This window comes from Myxocyprinus asiaticus, chromosome 49, assembly GCF_019703515.2.
Source record: "Myxocyprinus asiaticus isolate MX2 ecotype Aquarium Trade chromosome 49, UBuf_Myxa_2, whole genome shotgun sequence".
In the NCBI taxonomy this organism is placed as follows: domain Eukaryota; kingdom Metazoa; phylum Chordata; class Actinopteri; order Cypriniformes; family Catostomidae; genus Myxocyprinus; species Myxocyprinus asiaticus.
The window spans coordinates 5685879-5708853 of NC_059392.1; the positions used below are offsets into that span (position 1 = coordinate 5685879).

Genomic DNA, 22975 nt, shown 5'->3' on the forward strand with positions numbered 1-22975 from the left:
TTTGATTAAAATTTTAAATCAATTGACAGCCCTACTATCATTTTTTGTTAACACATGATTTTCTGTAAAGCTGCATTGAAACGAAGTGTGTCGTGAAAAGCGCTATACAAATAAAAATGACTAGACTATCAACTTCTCAGATCCGCTTATAAATGTGTTATTACAGTTAAAGAACTGATCATTAGATTAATTGATAGATTAATAATTTTATTGTTTAAGTTATCGACTGTCGAATAATCATATTCAGCACAAATGTGGTCAGTAATACCCCAAGTAGTGGGCCACAATTTCCGTAAAACTAACACTTGGCTTAAATAAATATAGCAAATATCAATACATACAATTTTTAAGTATATTCATTTATAATTGTAAGTATAAATTGTAGTTAAAAATAGGCTGTATATATGGTGTTTGGAGTCCTCCATGTACGTTTTGTGTTAATTCAAAAAATTAATCAATCATTTAAAATAACATTTAATGACAATCGACTATGACATTTGAAATGAATACACCAGGGTTTAACTAGGAAACGTACGTAACCTTCCACTAACGAAACTTTCTTCTTCCGATTTCTTTCCTAACTTTCATAAACTCGTCAGTTAGTTGCTAATGCAACATAACACAAAGATCTGCGGTGCAGATTTGAAGATTTGATTTTGTACCTGTCCCGGGGCACTGGGTTGACCTTACAGGCTTCTAGGAGGAAACGCACAACTTCAGAATGACCTAAAACACACACATAGGCACTTATGAGCGTGACTGCCAAAGTGAATGGTCTTACACTGAAAAAACAGAGTGAAAATTAGGTCAATGACAGGAAACAAACTGAGCAAGCCTGGGCTCAACGGCTCGATATCTTTTGCACGTTACCTTCAGCAGCAGCTACATGGAGAGCAGTCCTAGAGTCGTAGTCTCTTTGCTCCATATCCATGGATGACAACGCAAACCTATTCACATGTGAACGTGCAAAAAAAATACATAAAAATCATTAGGTAATGTGAAATGCATAGAAATATAGAGTTTAATTGCATTAAACTGTGTCAAATACTCATCAGCTTTCTCTAAAAACATTTGTTTTTGGTTTCACGGTACCTTCTTAGGGCTGACACGTCCCCTGTGTAGGCTGCAAACAGTAGGTTGATAACCGACTTGACCTGGAAGACAACAGATGAGTCGTTTGTGGCAAATGAATGACACTAGAACGACATCAATGCATGAACCACTTGTACAGGATCTCAAGCGTTCGAAGTCAGGCTGTGTCAAATGACCTCATAGTTATCCAGTATAACAAAATTATGTACAAAATACATACAAAGCATAAACAGTGAACATCAAGAAACAAGGAATAAATCACACTGGGTAAAGCATCATTTATTAGAACATTTACAGATGAAGACAATAAGTATATTGAGCAAGACATTCAACTGCTCACAAAGTATAGTCAGGACATTACTGATGTAAAAAAAACAGCACCATCACTATTTGAAAAAAGTCATTTTTGATCAAATCTAGACAGGCCCCATTTCCAGCAGCCATCACTCCAACACCTTATCCTTGAGTAATCATGCTAAATTGCTAATTTGGTACTAGAAAATCACTTGCCATTATATCAAACATAGCTGAAAGATATTTGGTTCGTTAAATGAAGCTTAACATTGTCTTTGTGTTTGTTTTTGAGTTGCCACAGTATGCAATATATTAGCATGTCTTAAGGTCAATATTACGTCAGAAACAGCTTTCTCTAGAAACTCATCAGTCAATCATTGTTTTGAGAAATGAAGGCTATACAATGCTTGAAATTGCCAAAAAACTGAAGATTTCATACAAAGGTGTACACTACAGTCTTCAAAGACAAAGGACAACTGGCTCTAACAAGGACAGAAAGAGATGTGGAAGGCCAGATGTACAACTAAACAAGAGGATAAGTACATCAGAGTCTCTAGTTTGAGAAATAGACGCCTCACATGTCCTCAGCTGACAGCATCATCTATGGCAAGTGCTACAGGAAGTGTGGGGTGAAATGTCACCGGAGTATCTGGACAAACTGACAGCTAGAATAACAAGGATCTGCAAAGCTGTCATTGCTGCACGTGGAGGATTTTTTGATGAGAACTCTTTGAAGTAGTTTAAGAAGTTCTGAACATTTTTTTCAAATTGTAATAGTAATTTTTCACGTTATTAATGTCCTGACTATAAATTGTGATCAGTTGAATGTCACTTTGGTGAATAAAAGTACCAATTTCTTTCCATAAGAGCAAAATCTGTACATTATTCCAAACTTTTGGCCGCCAGTGTATATATATATATATATATATATATATATATATATATAAAGAAAACTACTACACCGTGACCTAATTTAAAGAAGAGAACCTTGGAACAAACAAATAATTTGAGTGTGTAATGGTTTGTTAAAAGTTCAGTCGTATCAATCAAATATTCTTCAGTCTTCTATTATAGAAACATTCCACAGTGTCAAAAGTGATACTTGTTACTATATAATACTATACAGTGCTGTGAAAAAGTTTTTGCCCCCTTCCTGATTTCTTCTATTTTTGTGTATTTTTCATACTAAATTGTGTTAGATCTTCTAACGAGATATAACATAAAACAAAGGCAACCTGAGTAAACACAAAATACAGTTTTCTAATATAATTTTTTTTTTTTACTGAAGCAAAAGTTATCCAACACCTATATCACCCATGTGAAAGACTGCAGTCAATTGTAGTGGGCCACAATTTCCGGCCCACTCTTCTTTGCAGAACTGCTTTAGTTCAGCCACATTGGAGGGTTTTCAAGCATGAACTGCATGTTAGGTCCTGCCACAGCAGTTCCTTGGATGTTGTACTTGGCTTTTTTGTGACTTCCTGGATGAGTCATCTCTGTGCTTTTGGAGGAATTTAGGAAGGTCGGCCACTTCTGGGAAGGTTCACTACTGTGCCAAATTTTCTCCATTTGGAGATAATGGCTCTCTCTGTGGTTCTTTGGAGTCCCAGAGCCTTTGAAATAGCTTTGTAACACTTCGCAGACTGATGTGTTTCATTCACCATTTTCCTCATCATTTCTGGAATTTCTTTCGACCTTGGCATAGTGTGCTACTGGGTGAGACCTTTTAGCCAACTTCATGCTGCTGAAACAGTTCTATTTAGGTGTTGATTTAATTGAACATGGCTGGCAGTAATCAGGTCTGGGTGAGTTTAGTCCAGCTGAACGCCATAATGAATGCAGTTTCATAGATTTGGGGATTTAGAAACTAAGGGGACAAATACTTTTACACACAGGCCCAGTTGGTATTGCATAACTTTTTTGCTTCAATAAATAACATTATCATTTAAAAACTGTATTTTGTGTTTACTCAGATTACCTTTGTTTTATGTTAGATTTTGTTTTAATTTTTGAAACAATTTAGTATAAGATATACATAAAAACAGAAGAAATCACTGTATATGTTGTAAAAAATTTACAAAGCTGCTCTTTTTTCTAAAGGTAGTCTCCATAAACAAAATAGGTAACGGACGTTAAAATTTCTGACATAAAACAGCAAGTGAAATGTCAATCAATGCCAATAACTTGAAATTCAGCAAGCAAAACATTCTTTTAAAAATAAAAATCAAGTTCACGTAGTAAGTTTAAGTCGCTCTTGGTGCAGACATATCTTGCTCAGTTTGGAATAATCTTGAATAATTAATTTCAGAGATTTTAAAATAGCAATTCATAGTGTCAAAAAAACAAACAAAAAAACAAAACAAAAAAACAACAACAAATTAATGGGTTTCAAGAGGCACATATTAAGAAATTAAATAACAGAATACAGTACTGTAAAAAAAAAAACAATCAAGAACTGGGTTAGAAACAATGATTCAAATACAATTTTAACAGCAAGAAAAATCTGCATTGTGAAACCAAAAGTGAAACAATCTTTCTTCCCTTTCACATAAAGTTATCTGATCAAGGTCGACCAGTTCTGTGCTAGTTAGCTTTAATCACTTGTTTGGTTTCTAAACGAAATTTAACATATGTATGTTACTTTTATACATATAGATTCTTTTTTTGTTTTTACAAAATTAAAACATAAAACTAAAAAATATTCAATCAAATTTACAGAAAATAGCCTGTTGAATTGTACCCAGAAGACCCTTTATAGTGTTACTAAGGTTCTTAGAGTAAAATGTTATTTTACACAGACTCAGATTTTGACTTTTCACATTTAACTGTCATGCACCAAATTTAGAACGAACTTCTTTATCCTTAAATGTTTCATAATACTACCAGAAATAAGTTAACAGAACACCCTCAATAACATACATTCTCCAAACCAAATATTTTGATAACAGGGAGGTAAAAAAAAAATTGGAAATCAATGATTGACAAGACTGACAAAATGTAATCACGTACAACAACAAAGGACACTGAACCTCAGGAATATTTTCTGAAGGTTTCTGAAACTATTTGAAAAAAGCAGTTCTAATACTAAATCTTATGGTGCGTTCACAGCTAAGTTCTGTTAGGTTTCATCAAATTCAGGCAACATCCAGACTAACACACTAATCCATTTTCCGTTTTCAGTTTCCTAAAGGCGTGGTCACATTTACCTTCGCACGGCGAAATTCCGCCGGTCATTTCAATGGGAATCTGCGCAATCGTAAATTTCGCACAATGGAAGAATTTCCCATTGCGGAATTCGCGTCGAGTTTAAGTTTGGTGAAATTTGACAAGCGAACTCGCCATGTTGACCAATGGAAGTTGCTTGGTTTGACAGTGACCTCTGTGTGGGTGGACAAGAATATAATTTTTACGGTGAGTTTCTTTTTAACTTCACTCTTCAGAGCATAAAGTGCAGCATTAAAAAGAGGTTGCTTGGCAGTTAGTTTTTTGCTGATTTCACACGTGCTCAACATCTGCCCACGTCATCTTCACCTGCGGAATTATGTGCAAAGGTATGTGTGACCACGCCTTACCGCATTAATGTGAATAATGCTGCACTTCATACTCTGGCAGAGTGAGTTGAAAAGAAACTTGCCACTAAAATGTGTCCATTGTGAATATTCAGTATAGCAGTATATGAAGCACCGCCCACAGAGAGGTCACTGCCAAATCAAGCAATTGGTCAATGTGGCGAAAGTTTGCGCACAGTTCACCAAACTTGAACTCCACGCGAAATCCGCAAGGGGAAATTCTTCGCCACCAGAAGTCCATCACGCGAAATTCAAGATAGAGCGAATTCCCATTGAGATGACTGTATTTTGCCCACGGAATTTCGCCGTGCGAAGGTATGACTGTGCCTTTAACGTCATCATTTTTCGAAGTACGTGATAATTGAGAGCATTTTCGAAACGCTTAATTTTTGGTGAAGGAAAAAGCCGTTCTAGTGTGGATGAGAGACATAAACGAAGAACAATTCATGCGTTTTCAAACAAAAACGTATTAGTGTTGATGTGACCTCAGAGTTTCCGAGTCTGACGAACAAAATCTTAAAAGTTCCGTCAGGTCAGAATGTTCATCAAATTCGTAGTTTCCGAGTTTGACGAAGATGTGAATGGCTAACAAGCCGGAATCTCGTAATTACAGTAATTCCAACACGATGTGAACGCAGCATTGTTTTTCTTACAGAACTGTAACATTTTAAGCTGTTGTGTGTAATTTCTGTGCCACTAGTTTCACCAAAGGAATTACAAAAATTATCACTGTTGGTTTAAACACTTCCCCGTCAATGTGGAGATGTCGGGTTGCTCCAATAAATAGAGAACATTTTTTAAAGTGCCACAGAATCACAAATGTATTTGCACTTCAGAAAGGTTACCTACGAATGGCTTACTTATAGGCTAGATGTCTCTTCACATTAAAGGGACTAGAATAGGTCTAAGTTTTTTAACATCAGCTTTAAAAATGTCTTTGGTATGCTTTGTACTGTGCATTTCAGGCAAAACCTGACAAAATCTCCAGAACACTGTACTTGGAAGTCAAATTTAACAAACACATGCTATTGGGCAAGAGTTAATCTACTAAAAATAAAAATGTAAGTATAAATAGTTCTACAACATGCTCATGGTTTTAGCAGCATCAGCCAGTAAGGACATGACATTCCTCTCGGCCTGAGTATACTTAGTTTTTCCACGTGTTGTTACGACTAACGCACAGTTGAGTGTTCTTTTTTTAAACGCGAGCCCTAATGGACATACTTAATGCATACGCACTACATTTATGTACGCGCACGTGTGCATGCAGAAATTTACGTCACATTCACTGTGCGCGCAAGACTTAGTGGCATGTGAAAAACCCAAGTATAGATTAGTGTAGATGTAACCTAACTACACTGTTTTCAAAAGTATGCGGAAAAGGAGAGTGTTTTCTAAGCGCTCCATTTTCGGAAGAGGAAAACGTCACTGAAGTGTGGATAAAAGGCGTAAACATAGCGAAATCAATGCGTTTTCAAATGAAAACGTATTAGTGTGGATGTGGCCATAAAATTCAATACAGGAAATACTGATAAATCAAAGGAAATGATTAGCTGATGGATGACAAAACAAGAAAAAGAAAGTGGGTGTGTGTGGGGTGGGGTGGGGTGGGGCAGTTGTCTCTTCTAGTTTTGCTCCGCCATGCTCTCCATCCTATAGACTACAGAGGTGGAACTGTCCCCATCCGTTTCGGAAGGACAGACTTTTTTCCACACTTTGTCAGTGAGTGCGAGTTCCTTCTGTAGACTCGTATAGTCCAGCGGTCCGAGATTCTGCTGCTGCTGTTTCAACCAATACGGACACGGACAGATTATCAGATTAGATTATTTAATTTCGGAATTTTCCGCTTGGGTTAGTATGGGTGGCAGAGAAATTAAAGAAACTGCTGAAATGTAAAGCTGAAGTGTGCAATATATGCACTGCTGGCATCACCAAACAGAACTGAAAAACAAACAGGTAGTCCCTTTTACCGGACACTTTTAGGGAAATTTCGAATTGGTTACTTTTAGTCGCCTCTGCATTTGAACCTGGGATAGAAGTATTTTCATATAAAAATTACACACTTCAGCTTTAAGCAAGCCAGTTCAGAGTGGCACAGTTAATCAAAATCAAAAAGAAATGTTTAGCATTTAGCAATTTAGCATTGCAAGTGAAGGCACATGTGCTGCAGTACCCTGGTCCTCCAGTAGAGGGCAGACTGTGCCGAGGAAAAGAAAAAATGTAATTTGCTGAAAGGAGTGAAGTAGTTCGACGATGCAGGACGAGGACAAATGCTTTGGTTTATCAGCACACATACACACAATACACACACTTGTGATTCTTCAATGTTAGAGGATTATTCGCATTAGTTACATTTAGGGGTGGGCAACATAAGAAGAATGTTACAAACTTTGGTCGATAACAATAATACATCATGACATACACCTGAAAAAATGATTAAAAGCTACTGAAAAAAATAAGAAAGGTCCTTTTGACTAATAATAATGTCTGAAGTTAATAGTCAAGTAAATTGCAAAGAAACAATAAATACTAAGATGAATAATAAAATCATTTTAAAATACTGTACTTTTTGGAACGCCCGTTTGTTTCGCACAACCACAATTCAAACAATATTTGAAAAATGTATACCACTTTACACATTTTTACTGGTTTATCATTTCAACCGGTATATTGGCCATCCCTAAATTAAATCAGCATTTTGCTTCTGATTGGGAGGAAGCGTCTGTCACTCACCCGTTGGTCTCCGCCTTCTCTGCGTGGATCCAGTTTCTTGGCAAAATGGCGCAAGTTATCATAGTTATGGAAATTAAAGAGTTGAACCAAATCCTGCAAAAGAAAAGAAACCGTAAAATCAATGTAGAAAGAGGATATGTTTACAAAGCAGCAAAATACAGTTTCAGTCCTGTATTTGAGTGCTAAATACAGTTCTGATCATACATGAACTAGGTAGGTAAAGTTTGTCAAGACAAACTTTGATGTTTGCTTGACAAAACCTTGTCTGAAAGTTTAAAGTTTTTAGGCTAGCTTTAAAAGGTTGAAAATGTATGGTTTTACAGAAGTAAAAGACAAACCGCCAGCCAGCTAGCTATTCAGAATGTCACATAAATAGTCAGATAAACCATAAGATAGATGGATAGAGAGAGCAACTTAAAACAGATCAAAGGCCTTTTGTGTTTTATTTGTCAAATTTTTATCCCCTTTTCTCCCAATTTGGAATGCCCAGTTCCCACTACTTAGTAAGTCCTCGTGGTGGCGCGGTTACTCACCTCAATCAAGAGGGCAAGTCTCAGTTGCCTCTGCTTCTGAGACTGCCAATCCGCGCATCTTATCACGTGGCTCAATGTGCATGACACTGCGGAGACTCACAGCATGTGGAGGCTCATGCTACTCTCCACGATCCACACACAACTTACCATGCGCCCCATTGAGAGCGAGAACCACTAATCGTGACCACAAGGAGGTTACCCCATGTGACTCTACCCTCCCTAGCAACCAGGCCAATTTGGTTGCTTAGGAGACCTGGCTGGAGTCACTCATCACACCCTGGATTCGAACTCGCGACTCCAGGTGTGGTAGTCAGCGTCAATACTCACTGAGCTACCCAGCACCCCCACCCCCCCTTCTGTGGGTTTGTTTACTTTTTGATTTGGAGTTTGAATTAACGAGCATTCCATTGGCCTGTTTGAACATTTCATCAATGTCAGCAGTACAGGTAACACGCAACAACTGAAATCGATTGACAGCCCTAATATAAAAATTTAATTTAGTACCGTGCAGAACTGAATGCCTCGCACGCTATTTCCCAGTTTGTCCAGAGGAGGAGACCAACACATGATGCCCATCACATTGGGCACCACCAGCAGGATACCCCCGGAAACACCCGATTTAGCCGGAAGACCAACCTACGGTACAAGCACACAATGTCAAATTGTAACAGAGTGTGATTGCATGCGTGTTTGCATCTTTCGTACATTGAAAGTAAAACTTTCAGAAATTTTCCACATGCCCCAGGTGTGTATGTGTGCACATGTAAGTGAAACTCACATGGAAAGCGAACTGTCCGGAGAAGTCGTACATGCCGCAGGAGTGCATGAGACTCAGCGTGTCCCGTACAGCCTCAGGGTTCAGCACACGCTCGCCAGTGATTGGACAAAAACCGCCGTTCGCGAGGGTAGCTGCCATTACACTGGCACTCTCGCAGGTCACCTCAATGGAGCACAGCTAAACAAACAAACCAAAACACATTCAATCATATTGTAATATTCATTGTGCAGCTGATGTGAGATAAACCTTAAAACTAATTTTCGGAGTTCAATAAAAGTTTAGCTCAATCAGCACCATTTGTGGCATGATGTTGATTACCACAGAAAATAATTTCGACTTGTCCCTCGTTTATTCAAAAATCGTGGTTACGGGGGGCCTGGGAAGCTCAGTGATTATTGACGCTGACTACCACCCCTGGAGTCGCAAGTTCGAATCCAGGGCGTGCTGAGTGACTCCAGCCAGGACTCCTAAGAAACCAAATTGGCCCGGTTGCTAGGGAGGGTAGAGTCACATGGGGTATCCTCCTCGTGGTCACTATAATATGGTTCTCGCTCTCGGTGGGGCACGTGGTAAGTTGTGCGTGGATGCCGCGGAGAATAGCGTGAAGTCATCACGTGCGCTATGTCTCCGCGGTAACGCGCTCAACAAGCCACATGATAAGATGCGTCACATGGGGTAACCTCATCGTGGTCGCTATAATGTGGTTCTCGCTCTCGGTGGGGCTCGTGGCGAGTTGTGCATGGATGCCGCGGAGAATAGCGTGAAGCCTCAACACGCGCTATGTCTCCGCAGTAACGAGCTCAACAAGCCACGTGATAAGATGCGCGGATTGATGGTCTCAGACACGGAGGCAACTGAGATTCGTCCTCCGCCACCCAGATTGAAGTGAGTCACTACGCCACCACAAGGACTTAGAGCACATTGGGAATTGGGCATTCCAAATTGGGGAGAAAAGTAATGGTCACAGTGAGGCCCTTACAATGAAAAGTGAATGGGATCAATCCCGCAAACGTTATAATACTCATTGTTTCAAAAGTATAGCCACAAGACGTAAACATAATATGTGTTAATATGATTTTAGTGTGATAAAATCGCTTGCAAGGTTTACCGTCGTTATGTCGTCATGGCAACAAAGTTGTAATATTGCATCTAACTTTAAACAGATAAGGCTAGTAAGCGGTTTTATCACACTAAAAACATGTTAACACACATTGTTTACATCTTGTGGCTTGGAAATGATGAGTATTTTAGCGTTTAAGGACTTGTCCCATTCACTTGCATTGGAAGCGTCTCACTGTAATGTACATTTTTTCTTCTTCTTTTTTTTTTTAATGAACGAGAGTCAAAATAATTTTTTGTGGTAATCAACATTATGCCAGAATTGCTGTCGGTTGAGCTCAAGTTGTACTGAACCCTTTTTTGAATATTAACATTTAAATATTGTATTTAAATACAATAACATAGAATGTCTAATTCTTACTTGTAATCACTGTAAAAAATAAATAAATAAATAAATAAATAATGGGTGTAAAGTACTTCAGTATATAATGTTTAATTTAATTACTTTTTAATGGTTTTATTAATTGTAATAATTCCTAAGTAATGAGTACTAAGTACTATTTGGGGGAATTTGTGCTTTACTTGAAAACTGTTGAAATTGAATACTTAGTATTTACTTAATTACATCACAGTTTATTTTCTTTTTCAATGACTTAAAATGTCATTTAACCAACAGAGTGCATATTTTGCTGGTCATCATTTCTTGGGTCTAACTCTTGTTGAAAAAAGAAATTGTCTATCTTACCAAGTTAACAAGCCAAACAAATCATACTTCCACAAATGTAATTAACTTTAATTTAAAACAACCAATGAAATCAATTTCAATGCAACGTGTAAAGCAATTAATTTTGTGTCTAACCATCACTGAGGATGGACAAACTTGAGTCAAATGCAAATGAAGTCAATAAAGGTTTGTGCAAAGTTACTTTAATGAGAAAATATTGGTCTCTTGATTTCAGTCTCTTTCTAAAGCTAACAAAAATGTTTACTTTTAATTAATACTTAATTACAATTACATGTGGAAACCTTTTTACAAATGTTTTTGGCTACTTTGACTTTTTCTCGAGTAACTGATTTACTTTCAATTAAGTCAAATTTTGACAAAGTACCCACACTTTAACTTAAGTATAATTTATACTTTCAACATTCCTGGAAAGGAATGATAGATTCCAGAAATACTGAAGCCCTCTGTACATGTACAGTTAATTTTGCACCAATTTAACACAAGTTTTTCAAACAGACAAATTGTCTGTGAATGTATAAAGAATGTTTAATTTATACTGACCTGGAAGTAAAGGTCCAGGATGGAGATCATATCGGTGCCCTCGGGGAAACACTGTAAGTGTGGAAAAGAAATTAAAACTTAATCCTTTTAGTAGATTTTCAATGGTCTACAATTGCTATAAAAGAATTAAATGCATACCTTCTTCTCTTTCAAGTAGTAACCAATGGCAAAGTTTCTGTCACCTGACAATCTCTCTGATTGAAACCTACAAGACAGCAGGAAACATTTAGGAAAGGCCCAACTGTCAAAAGATCCAGTACTTGGTACTTTTTGATACAAAATAAAAAAGTAAAAATACTAGTATTTATATAGTATTTGTAGTACTGATTTTATTCCATATTAAAGTGATTTCAACTGTGAAATTTTTCCAGTAAATGGAATCAACTACTGAAATTTGCATTATAGAAATTTGCTGGGATTTCAATAATGCAGATTAATGCAAAAGAAAGAAACTTACGTTGCATTGCTGAAACCGACATACTCATTTCCGGCCAACTTCTTCATAAAGTTCATCACCTACAACGAATCAGTTCATTAAACACAGCAGATATGGAAGTATATTAATGACAAATGTCTTTAAAAAAAAAAAAAAAAAAAATACAACAAAACAAAAAAACACTGCATTGTACTAACTGAAAAATAAACGCATTGCATTAAGAGTGCTTGCATTTTTTTGGATGGATGCAATTTCATATGGTTGTATATTTAAGCTATGAATATTTAAATTGAAAACATTTCACACAAAATTACATAATTAACCCAAGAATGCCGTGTGTATCAATTATGTTACACAACGCTTGACTGCTCCTGTTTCACTCTTTGTTCAAGCTGATGAACCAAATAATCTATGCTATGTAAGTTTCACATGTTTATGGCACCATCTAGAGCTTATTTGTGAAAAAAGTGGTTTCAATGTTTATATCAATCTATTTAAAATGGCGGCAGACTTGTGCAAAAGTGACTCTTATGTTGGGATAAATGACAGCTTATTTTAATAAAGTAAAAGTGACAGTAATGATTACATTGTTACTGATATTTTAAAATGACTATTTGCTGAATATAAGCAACTTGTGCTTGGTTAAAATTTTGAATATTATTTTATTGACCCCCCCCCCACCCTCCCAAATCCATGTATTAAATATGATACAACAGGCTTCTGAGGTATTTCTCTCAATCACCATTTCATTTCATTCATGCCCACTAAAAAAAAAAAAAAAAAAAAAAATCACAGAGCTTTGAAAATTCTGACATATACTTTTTATAAGATATATTTACAGGGCAAACTAATATTTCTGTGTATTTTCATATATGCAGCCTAAAAATGTAATAAGAAATATGCACCTTCCAAAGTTCAGTTCCAAAATACTACGTTTTTTTTCCTCATTATTATTCGACAGGTAATATTCTGTACATTATATTTTGCTTACCAAATTTGCATCTACAATTTCAGTGGTTAAAATTGGGTTGGAAATTCAACAGTGGTAAAGCATAGTAGCAGCAAGTGAAGATTGTGCATCGGCACGAATACTGTTGAATTTCTAACAGAAATTTAACCACTGAAGTTTAAGAGGGGGATTTGCAAAGTGAAATATAATGGACCGAATATTACTTAAATAACAAAGATGGAAAAAAATAAAATAAAAACAGAATATTCTGGAACTGAACTTTGGAAGGTGAATATTTATTATTGAATTTTTAAAGATTACATTTTGTGTGAAATGTTTTTAATTTGAAAAATTCACAGCTTAAATATCTAAACATATGAAATTGCATCCTAAAAAAATGCAAACACTGTTAATGCAATGCGGCATGCTTCTTCTTTTTCAAAGACATTTGACATTAAAATACTTCCATACACAGACCTCAACAAGAATAAACAATGAAAATGTAAAAATGTTTTTTTATTTTATTTATTGTACTCACATAGTCAAACTTCTCAGCGTTGCTTACACGTTGCTGAAAGTAAAAAATGAAACATATGAATGCATTATACCACTGAAATGAACTGTTTACAATGGTATGAAAAAAACGTTTAAATGCACAGCCATTCAATTAAAATACATATTATTAAACTACCATATTATTTAGACATACACAATGTAGACATAAGAATTATGAATTGAGTTTATACAGCTAAGGACGAAGGCAATTTCAAATGAAGCATGTAAAAATTCACATGACGATTCTAACTCTCTAGATGCTAAATGTTTTTTTTCTGACATTATTCAAAGAAACAAAGGCAAGCAGTGTTTGTAAGTAATATTACTGCAATATTAAGTGCGAGGTTAAGAGTGGGGGTTGAGAGGGAAAAATCAGACCAAACATCTAAAACACCACTAACTTTTCTAGTTAATTTTGTGTGTTGTCTGTAAATTTGTTTTAGTAGTGTTCTAATAAAAGTTATTTATGATTCTCAAGTGTAATGCAGAAATGTGAGACTTTGAAGTAAAAAAAAAATCCATGTTTTTTCCACACTGAAGAAAAGTTTATTCGAATTAAAAGCTGCTTGCTAAATACCTAAGAATGTAATAAATTACTAATAAAAGTAAAAATCTCCTTTTAAAATCAATTGCAAAATTAAACATTTTAAATGAAGCTTGATTCGGTTTCCCACAATTAGTAAATACAATTACCGGTACATTTGATCTGCTTTCATTTATCAAATCAAATATGCAAAACAAATCAAATAAATAAATTTGTCAGTCTTATGATGACATAGCTTAGCATTAGTCTAGATTGAAATTTGTTCAATGAGGAAAAACAAATAAATGAAAGGGAAATTACCAACGTCATTGACCTGTTGGAGGGTCAAAATTTCCCACTGTTCCTAATGCTGTAAAATACGCAACAACAATAAAACCACAAAAAGCCTTTACACAGACATCACACATTTCCACCCTGACAGGCCTGAGAGAAAGATACGTTTCATGCAAGGTATTTGCCTTAAACTGATGTCACAATTGTGCAAATTACACCAAAATTTGATCTTGTTATAAAAATCTGCTTATACATGCTTGTTCGTAATAATGTTCATGAGTTTTTAACAGGTCAACAAAGCCCTGTGAATAATGCATTTTTATACTACAGATTGTGGTTGATTTGAAATCTACTCAATTCTATTTTTAATAAACAGAACGTAACTAATTAGAAACAAAAATATTTTATTTTGCCTGCTCTCAAATAAAATAAAATGTAAAAAAGACAGTACTTCATTTTTTTTTATTACACCTTTATAGGATATTCCATTTTAGGAGTAGGTGTCAATTATGCATCAATTGACTTTAACTCGGCAACTATTGCAAACAGTGGGGAATCCCAGCTAGCACAAATATGTTTTAAAAACTTTTTTTAAAGCAGCGAAAAGGTTGGGATCATGTTTTTACCCTACATCCTTAATGCATCAGAAGTCGGGTTTGTTTAACATAACACATACGATTTTCAAAAAGTTGCTACGATTTACGATTTCAAAAACGTTATGACATGTATACCCTTGCAATGTTTTAAACATTAATCCCAACTGGTATTGTCAAAGTAAAATCAACATGAAAAAGTATTATTTAATAATATTAATAATATTATTGAATACACAGTAACTTATTTGCGTTTCTGTATTTAACCTCTTCAACTCTGGGTCCAGTAGGGGGCGATATGTCACGAAAAAGTATATGCTCTGAATACATAAGCTAGGCATATGTGGTATCATTTGAAAGCTTAGAATCTGAACTTTTCATAGGTACCCATCACTTAATAACTATATAAGGCCTGAAAACATTTGCGTCGCAAATCAGCGCCACCTAGAGTTCATGTGGTAGAAATATTAATATGAATATAAAAGTCTTTAAAATAGCACTTAAATAGACAAATTATATATCAAATGAAAGCTCTTATTCTCACTCTGTACAGTTTGTTTTGTTACCCTAATACCACAGTTTGAAAGATTTTCAAAAGAATCACAAATTGAAATATGATTTCTGTAAGTCATCATATACAAATATCTCTTTTATGCACCGATCACTGCTGCTGTAAGCCTCAAATAGCTAAAAACTTTATATCTGCTTTTACCTTCTAAAAAAATAGCCATGTTTTACTTGTCTGCGAACTAGCTTATGTGAATAATCCAATGTTATATCTTAAATATGTGGTCCAGCAGGAAAATAATGCTAAACAAATCATTGGAAATATATGCTATCGACTATTGATGATAAAATGTTATACATTATCGTAAAGGGGAGGATCTCAGCTTTCTAATGACTGAGCTTCTAGTCCACTCAGAGGCCGAGATATTCAATGAAACATTGGGGGTGGTGCATGAACTGAAAATTAGACTGAATGTCTATGGACGAGCACATCTGAAATGCATTAGAGCGCCACCTACATTTCAGATCAGCATTTTGTTATTGAAGGTGATAGAGGGAAAAAAAAATTCTAGTACTTGCTGCCATCTAGTGGAATAAAATGACAGTATGTGTAAATGGTGAACTTTTAAATTTTAGTGTGAAAAATTGCAGGTGGCAGCCCAAAAATGCCACAGAGTTGAAGAGGTTAAAATTTATGTTAATCAAACGAACCCTTATAACTAGCACTGTGCTTGCATGGGTCATCCTAATAATTTTAGCTAATAAATCTTATTTTTGAGACCTTTATCTTTCTTTTAATCTTTCCCACTTTGTCTTCATAGAGTTCATTCTTTCTATCAAATTTCCCTTTCAAACGTGTAGCTATCACTTACTCTGCTATTTTTACTCTCTGTTCCTGCCCATCCCACTTTCCTTCCTCTTGCTTTCCCACTCTAATATATAATCCTTTCTGCGTGATTATTCATAACCTTAATCTCATGATGAGAGAGAGAAAGTAATCAGATTAAATCCATTCGTCTCTCTGATCCGGTCTCACGTCAAACATCCTCTAACACATCATCGGCATAGCTAAACATTTGGTAAGGTACTTTTAAAGTGACCAATTCTGACACATTTTAAGGGATGTACTCAGGTCTCATTTTATCAAGACAGTAGAAGGTCGTACAGATAAGAATGTGATTTACCTTGAGGAGGGAGGTGCAAACTATGGCACCAGCGTTTACCATGGGATTGTGAGGTTTATCTGGAAAAATAAATCAACGAATCAATGGATGAAGATAAAAATATGAAGGAAATTTTCATGACATTTAAGCACATTTTCATCCCAAATTCACTTATTTATTTTTTTACATACAATTTTTTTTTTTATGGTGAGTCTCATAACTATAAATCCACACTAGGAAAATGATTACTGTTAAAAAAAATAAATTATCTAGCACATAAAAACAAACTTTTTTCCACTGATTCAAAATACATTTCAGAAACATTCATTTTAAAGAGAGATTAGAAGACTTGCCATCTTCATCTAGGAACAGTTTGTTGAATCGAAGACCGCTGGGCTCTTTCCCTATAAAACGGTGAACGTATTCCGTGCCGTGGTCGTGAACCGCGATTGCATATTTTAACGGTTTCACACACGACTGCAGACAGAAGGGAACTTTCGTATCACCTGCAGTGTATCTGTAAGAAGTAACAAAATTAGGAAGTCACGTTTGGATTTATGTCAAGGGCAAAATGGCAAATCGCAGCATAAATAGATAGAGCTAATTATGTTTATCTACGCCAAAATAACATCAGTAAACATTGATGAAATTGAACAAACCAGTTTATGTATTTTACTCAAGACCGAAAACTTACCGTTGACCATCTACTGTGCAGAGAGAAACAGCCCAGAGGTTTGGGCTGAATTTCGCTAGCTGAGGAATGTAATCTGCCACCTACGCAACGGAAAAGCGACAAAATAGTCCGTATCATGAAATGAAAACAAGGCTATGTGCAATATTTATAAATATAAATAAAAAGTGTAAAAAGTGCACAGTGTGTTCTGTCATAAAGATCAGCAAATGTACTAAAAAGATTTAAAAAGTGCATACCTGGCCACCCGAAAGGGATTTAGCGCTCTCGTAAATTTGATCGACATGAGACGTGAACGATTGAAAGTCGGGAATGACGAACTTCTTGCGGAAAGCCTGAGTGAGCAGCACGATGTTGCTCTGCACGCATCTACAGTAACAGAAGTCAAAGCCAGGTTTATTATCATTTTTATACATTGAAAAACATGCACTATAACGAAATGTGGTTTCTTCGAGAAACTACACTGCAACTTTTAAAATACATCAAGCAGACATTATGCACAGTGTGCTATATCTGCATGGCAGTAAAAACGAGACAATAAAAAGACGGTATGTAAACCCTAATGTTATCATTAATGGAAAAATCAAGTTGACTTAAATAAACATTCCTAGAAATGTCAAGTTTTGGGCTCATAACTCAAATATTTAAGTTAACTGAACTTATTTATCATAAAAATCCATAGGCTTAAGATTTTCAGTGTTAACTCAAACTTTTGAGTACAAAATTGAGGCTAAGGGGAATACCCATAATGCTTTGAGCTTGAATTATTTAATTGTTTCCTTGGTCAAAGAGAAGTTATGGGGGCATTTAAATAGTTGTAATTAAGATTTTATAGAGGTTTTAGCTCTTTTGTAGTATTATTTATGTTGTTTTGTTCCAAATAGTTGTTTCGTGAGATGTCACCATTAGGTTGGTCAGTGTCCCATTTGGTCAAGTTGGATCCTGTTGACTAATTCTCTTTATGCATGTGCAGTTAAAGTGCAGGTATACATGCATTTCTTTGGAGAATTAAGATTATTTAATGACTGACCTATACTCAGTTATGATCTTTATTTGAGCTATGCAATTGTTTGATCTCAAATTGAATCCATTCAAATAAAACGATTAACAACATTAAAAACAACAATATTTAAATAGCAAATCTGAGTTAAGTCTACTTGCATCTAGTTAACTAAACCTAAATATTTAAGTTCATTTTATATGAACACCAAGTTAATTGAGACGCCATTACTCAACTCAAATGAGGGAACACGTTTACTCAATGAAATGAGTAGTCAACTTATTAGGGTTTTCAGTGTATGACCTAAATTTGAGTCCATTCAATTAAAATTATTAAGTAGAAACAACAACATCTAAATAGCAAACCTGAGTTAAGTCTACTTGCATCTAGTTAACTAAACCTAAATATTTAAGTTCATTTTATATGAACACCAAGTTAATTGAGACGCCATTACTCAACTCAAATGAGGGAACACGTTTACTCAATGAAATGAGTAGTCAACTTATTAGGGTTTTCAGTGTATGACCTAAATTTGAGTCCATTCAATTAAAATTATTAAGTAGAAACAACAACATCTAAATAGCAAACCTGAGTTAAGTCTACTTGCATCTAGTTAACTAAACCTAAATATTTAAGTTCATTTTATATGAACACCAAGTTAATTGAGACACCATTACTCAACTCAAATGAGGGAACACGTTTACTCAATGAAATGAGTAGAGTCAACTTATTAGGGTTTTCAGTGCACATATTGTATAATAATATTTAAATAACAGAAGTGTTAAAGCCAAGTTTTCCTTATATTTCTATGCACTTGGAGGTACAGGTATGATACATTTTTTTTCATTTTGATATTCAAGATCTGAAAGTTATATTGTAAATATTAACAGGTAAAATAAAAATAAATAACAAACAAATATAAAACACTTTGGTACAACTTCTAAAAAACTAAGATCAAACTAAACACAACTTTTGATGTAGAGCCTTTCTAAGATCCAGTAAATAATTCATATGATGTGGGACTATAAAAGAAAGTGATTTCCGATTTGACGTGTCCTTGAAAACCCCAAAACTAAACGGGCACTGCGCCACATGGCTGACTAATGAAAACTCTTTGTCAAGGACAAAACATCCCTTTTATACTTAAGTTAAAAACATAGGTTTCTACCATCTGCACAACATCAGTGTCTGCAACAGCCTTATTTTTGAAGTTGCTATATGCTATAAATGGAAATGTCACACAATTGGATGCCAATATACAGTACAATATACTGAAATACTTTGAATCCAGTTGATTTATCATAAAAGTGAGATGGACAAACCACATCATTAACCTAGATCAAATAGTGTTTCAATTTTATTTAGCTCTTATATTTACTTTTTGAAGAGATGTCGATCCAGAGCACCATCTGAAGTGGTTTTAAGGGTGACCTTTAACATCTCCATACATTCCTTAAGACGAGGGTCGCCAGTACGCAGACCAGTGGCTTTCAATGCCTGAGAACATAAAAAAGACTAGCATAATATATACAATCAAAGATTACAGAGACTCAACAGTCTTATTTGTATGGAAAATCTACAGTATAGTAACAACAATCTTATGTTTTAAGAACCCCATTAAACAATAAAACCAATTGTGGCATATCTATTGACGTGCAACTACTTGGAAACCGATATAAGGGGTATCTATATTGACAGTTACAGACAGAGATTTGGACGCAATGGCCTTGCTTTCTTTCCCCAGTGTGTGTGTGTGGTTTTACCGTGGTGAATTTGTGAGCCGGAATTTTCTCCTGGCCCTCTGCAATGGTGTAGAACAGCAGATCTTCCAGGCTGGGCAAAATGCCTGCCTTCCTTCTCCTATGACGTAAAGAGATACACAATACCATTGAGAAATAGAGAGACATTGAAAAAAATGGATGATACTCAAGGAGTTCACTGGCAGGCGAAAGAGGCTATGCCTAGGATTAAGCTTCAATGCTATTGTGGTTCATGATAAGGGAACACGTTTCAGAATTTTTCTCAAAATGCCAGGCAGTGGGGTTCACATTTAATCATTAAAAGTATTAGGTCCGTAACATTCTCTACGTGAATACAAATGTTCACTCATTGTTGCATTCCGAAATGTGTCAGACCGCAATTCATCACGCATGTCCACGTTGTATTATCAGCGTTGCCACAAGAGGCGCTAAAGCAGGAACTGGCACAGCGTTCTGCTTCTATGGCATATTTTCTCTACCAAGTCAACTACTGCCAACAGTTTTAAGTTAGTTAAATGCTTGACAAGTTTAAAGCTAGCTACAATTGAGGATAGTTACCCATGACTGAAAAGTTTGCCATCCATGCAGTTAAATTCACACTAATCTCACATATAGTGCTGTATGTCGAAAAATAGTGTGCTCACCTTTTGCAAATACATTTTCTATTAGTATATTTGTGGCCAATGCACCTATAAACTGTTTTTTTGGACTTCTTAAAAGACGTAGTGAGCTCCTAACAACTTTTCATGATACCTATATAATAGAGGTAGACCGATAGCTAGTTGATAGTTGTATTTTGGAACTATCGGTTATGAGCAAAAATTGGTGCCGATAATTACCAATATTTTTATTTTTTTTTTTAACTGTTCCTCTGTTTTTAATTATAAAAAAAGTATATATACATATTCACAAAATCCTTAATCTGGTGAATATAGGCTATAAAATGCTTAATTTCGTAAATACTTGAATATAAAGCATTCTAACGGAGCCAACTCTCCATCATTTTAAATAAGAGACGCAAAATAAGTATGTGTTTTCCAGGTATTCTAATTGTTCATTGTTAAAAGTCTCACGTTATGCACCAAATCGTAATTTTGTTCATTTTGGACTCTTGTAGCCTCTATGTCTGTGCCAGTCATAGTTAGGAAAGACAAAAACATTTTTTATTACATTTTATTCATCGATTTTAAACACTATTAGCAAATTAATGGGTTATCGGCAAATTAGACCTCTACTGAATAACAATAAGCATTACAGTTTAATGGCACAGATATTTGAAGATTTAACTGTGTCCTGAGGTTTGTTACGATTGTAACCCTAGAACACACCTTAGGAACGTACAATGGGATTGCATGCTTGAAAGGCGATTGCCAAGAATTCATGTCTGTGTTTGCGTGTGGAATATGTTTCTGGCATAAAAAAACATCTTGTAGAAGGGAAAATATATTTTTACCACTGGCTGACATTGTGAGACTGTCTGAAACCCATATTTTCTCAGAAAAAAGTTAATGTGTTAGAAGAGGTAGTTACACATCATAATTCAGGCCTGGAAAGGTTACATTTGTTAAACATTCATTAGCCAAGTATAAAACAATTGGTGGGAACCCATTAGAAAAGAAACTTGTTTGCTGGAACCAATAGACGCAACAGTGCCAGCCTACTTTTTCAGCCATCCTGATTCCAGAAGTATTTTACCCATTCATTTCTTACATAGGGATTTCATAAAAATCTAAAGAGTTCTAAGCCATGAATCAAACCAACCAGCTCCGAGGTGAATCACAACATTACAAACTTTGATTTGGAGCAAAATATTATTTGAAAATTGGACAAAAAGACAAAGCTACAAATCTATGTACTTAATGTCTTTAATGAGGAACTACAATCCAATGAAGCATTCCGGATTACATAATTTAATTGAAAACTATGAAAAAATATTTAACTAATGATTAAAAGTTGTGAATTATAAAAGTACAGAAACGATATTCAATGTTCATTTATTGCAAAATATTCAGATATATTAATAGTTTGAGAGGGTAGGGTGACCAACTCGATTACATAATTCACAGTGCGTCATTAGAGTGGGCAGTCGCTGCAGAGCTCTTTTGCCATGCTTTGTTTCCCACGGTTCTCTGATTGGTGGAATTTTGCCCTCAAGATCATGGGTAGGGTAGTTCTTTACCAGGAATTCTGCTATTACATTTTTTTTTAAGTTATGCTCAAATAAAACTGATGACTTCAACATAAGCATATACCATCAAATAACAACCTCAGAGCTCACGGTAGGTTTGCTGTTAATAATCAAAACCCCTATGGAAACAAACTCATGGGATTTTTACTTCGGGAACCAAACTGTTGCACTAGTGGCTCAAGGCCTTTGTGATGTCATTTTGGGGTGGTTTACATTTAAGCACAGTGTCTTACAGGAGTAAGAAGCAATTTGAAGAGGAAAAAAAAGTGTTCACATTTAATGATCAAATGAAACTGAACCAGATACTTACACAACAAATGCAAAGCAAGCAGGTCAACCAAAAGGGAGAGAAAATAAATTAGAAATGAGATATCCAGGCATATAAAACATTGACAAAGTAAACAAATGAGACACAAATATAAACAAATGCATAAGCATATGGTATAGGTATTGTATTATCATCACTGACAGAGCAATTTGATTACGTTTCTAATAACATGAACACTTCTTAAAAACAGACTTTTGGTCTAATTAGAAGAGATATCATGTATAAATGAGGATATTCCATATTCACAAGTTGAAAAAACATCAGTGTTAGAGAAACTAACAGGTTTTAATTACACTATTTGGCAAATCCTGCAAAACTTCTTGAAGCAAACCCCCCCCCAAAAAAAAAACTAGATGCTGAGTGCACGTGAAACCAGCAAAAAACTAATTGCCAAGCAGACTCTTTTTAATGCTAAACTTTATACTTTGGGAGAGTCAAGTTAAAAAGAAACATGCAGCTAAAATTAGATCCTTGTCCATTCAGTGTAGCTGTGTACGAAGCACCGGCCACACAGAGGTCACTGCCAAACCAAACAATTTCCTATTGGTCAAGATGGCAAATTCGCCTGTCAAAGTTCACCAAACATGAACTCAATTCGAAATCTGCGAGGGGAAATTCTTCGGCACTGAAAGTCGATTGCGCGGA

The 22975-nt window shown here is 35.4% G+C and overlaps 1 protein-coding gene across 3 annotated transcripts in view; it reads right to left on the reverse strand.

Moving 5' to 3' along the window:
- Window positions 1–22975, reverse strand: part of glsa (glutaminase a) — a 33505-nt gene that overhangs the window by 2506 nt on the left and 8024 nt on the right. The window contains exons 2-17 of one of the 3 annotated variants that reach the window (XM_051693312.1): window positions 19818–19908; window positions 19433–19551; window positions 17294–17423; window positions 17058–17137; window positions 16717–16880; window positions 16385–16443; window positions 13267–13299; window positions 11801–11859; window positions 11482–11548; window positions 11344–11394; window positions 9000–9176; window positions 8726–8857; window positions 7689–7781; window positions 1093–1154; window positions 871–947; window positions 663–726 (exon numbers count right to left, since the gene is read on the reverse strand). In XM_051693312.1, coding sequence (XP_051549272.1) covers window positions 663–726; window positions 871–947; window positions 1093–1154; window positions 7689–7781; window positions 8726–8857; window positions 9000–9176; window positions 11344–11394; window positions 11482–11548; window positions 11801–11859; window positions 13267–13299; window positions 16385–16443; window positions 16717–16880; window positions 17058–17137; window positions 17294–17423; window positions 19433–19551; window positions 19818–19908 — 1458 coding nt within the window. The other 2 variants (XM_051693311.1, XM_051693313.1) reach the window with 2 other exon arrangements.